The sequence below is a fragment of the Aplysia californica genome, unplaced genomic scaffold, assembly GCF_000002075.1.
Source record: "Aplysia californica isolate F4 #8 unplaced genomic scaffold, AplCal3.0 scaffold01155, whole genome shotgun sequence".
NCBI classification, from domain to species: Eukaryota; Metazoa; Mollusca; class Gastropoda; order Aplysiida; family Aplysiidae; genus Aplysia; species Aplysia californica.
Genome location: NW_004798425.1, coordinates 104,698 through 106,179, shown reverse-complemented (window position 1 = coordinate 106,179; position 1,482 = coordinate 104,698). Strand labels below are relative to the sequence as shown.

The 1,482-nt window shown below is 57.6% G+C and overlaps 1 protein-coding gene across 1 annotated transcript in view; it reads left to right on the top strand.

The window, feature by feature from the left end:
• Positions 1–1,482, top strand: part of LOC101863559 (nucleolar and coiled-body phosphoprotein 1) — a gene marked incomplete at its 3' end in the record, with an annotated part of 107,995 nt that overhangs the window by 1,834 nt on the left and 104,679 nt on the right. Inside the window, 1 exon segment of the mRNA XM_035973347.1 lies at positions 245–1,417. Coding sequence (XP_035829240.1) covers positions 245–1,417 — 1,173 coding nt within the window.

Genomic DNA, 1,482 nt, shown 5'->3' with positions numbered 1-1,482 from the left:
GGTATGGAAGGTGGCTGGCGGGTGCTTTGGTGTGGTTTGCTCCTTCTTTTCAATCAAGCTTTTGTCTACTGTATCGACCGTATTGTCATTCTCTCTTCCTTCTTTTTGTGTTTGTTACTCTCTTGTAACACCTCTAATCTTCGGCACTTATATGACCTTATTGTGTTGCAAGTGCCGTAAAGCTCTTACTAAAACAAACAAACAAAAAAGAGTAATTGTATTTTGTTCCCTCTCCCCGGTACAGCCGCCGACCTCCCAGCCCGGCAAGACGTCCGCGGCCACACAACCGGCCGCCGCCCCACAGGGCGCACTGGAAGAGGAGGACTACAGCGGGGACTTCACCGCAGACACAGAGGACGACCGGATAGAGGCAGACCGGGTCAACGGACCCCGCGCCACCCCACAGACCCTCTCCGGCCAGGAGGGGAGGTCGGACTCTCAGGACGTGACCGAGGGGGTCAGCTCGGACAAGGGGGAACTCACGTCCGAGGGTTCGAGTCCCAGAGGCGGCCCGGGCGAGGAGGAGTGCGGACCCGGGGGCAAGGACTCGGCGGAAGTGTCCGCGGACGCCAACAACAAATCCCGGAGCAAAGATAGTAGCGGCGGGGGCGGAGAGTCTCAGGCCAACAAGAAGGGCAAGCCCAGGAAGCAGTTCACGATGACCAAGAAGAAGATGGAGGTCATTGACCACAAGCTGCCCAACACTAAGGTGACGTCACGGCTGGCCGACTACATCAACACGCCCCCGCCGGCCAAGCCCAAAGAGGAGAAGGAGAAGGAGAAGAAGGAGAAGTTCTCCAAGAACGCCAAGAACAAGATGAAGAAGAACGTGTCGGAGACGCCCAAGTCTAAGCTGGACACGGGACGGACATCTTTCTCCTCCTCCACGGCACCAGACGGCGGGAACTCCAGGGACGCGGGCGGGGAGAAGGTGGGAGACAGAGACGAAGGGGCGGACAAGACGGAGAAGAACCAGAAACCGGAGAAGATCGTCGTGGAGAAACCGAAGCCGAAACCCGTGAAGAGAACCCCACCCAAGTCCAAGTGGGGAGACATCATGTCGCAGATCTCCACCAGCAAAGACACCGCCAAACCCAAGCCCAAATCCGAAATCAAATCCTCATTGGCCGCCTACTTAAACACCCCGCCCCCTCAGGCTCCGCCCAATACGGAGGCTAACAGCGTGGCCGTCAACAACGCTAAGAACGAGCAGCAGAATCAAAGCCAAGCGCACAAGTTCAAGTCCAGGATCAAACCGCTGCCTCCGCCGCCTCCCAAAATTGACCTGAGCAAGGTCAAAAGTAAACTGGGCGTGCCCACGGCCGCCTCGGCCCACAAGGTGGTCAAACGGGACAGCTCACCGGCCACGCACAGCAACAAGGCAGGGGTTCAGATCTCCAGGGACAACTCGCCCGCCGCTGGGAAAGGTGAGGAGAGAAAGAGATTGTTGTTGGTACTTTGTTCACAGAATACCGTCTCTGC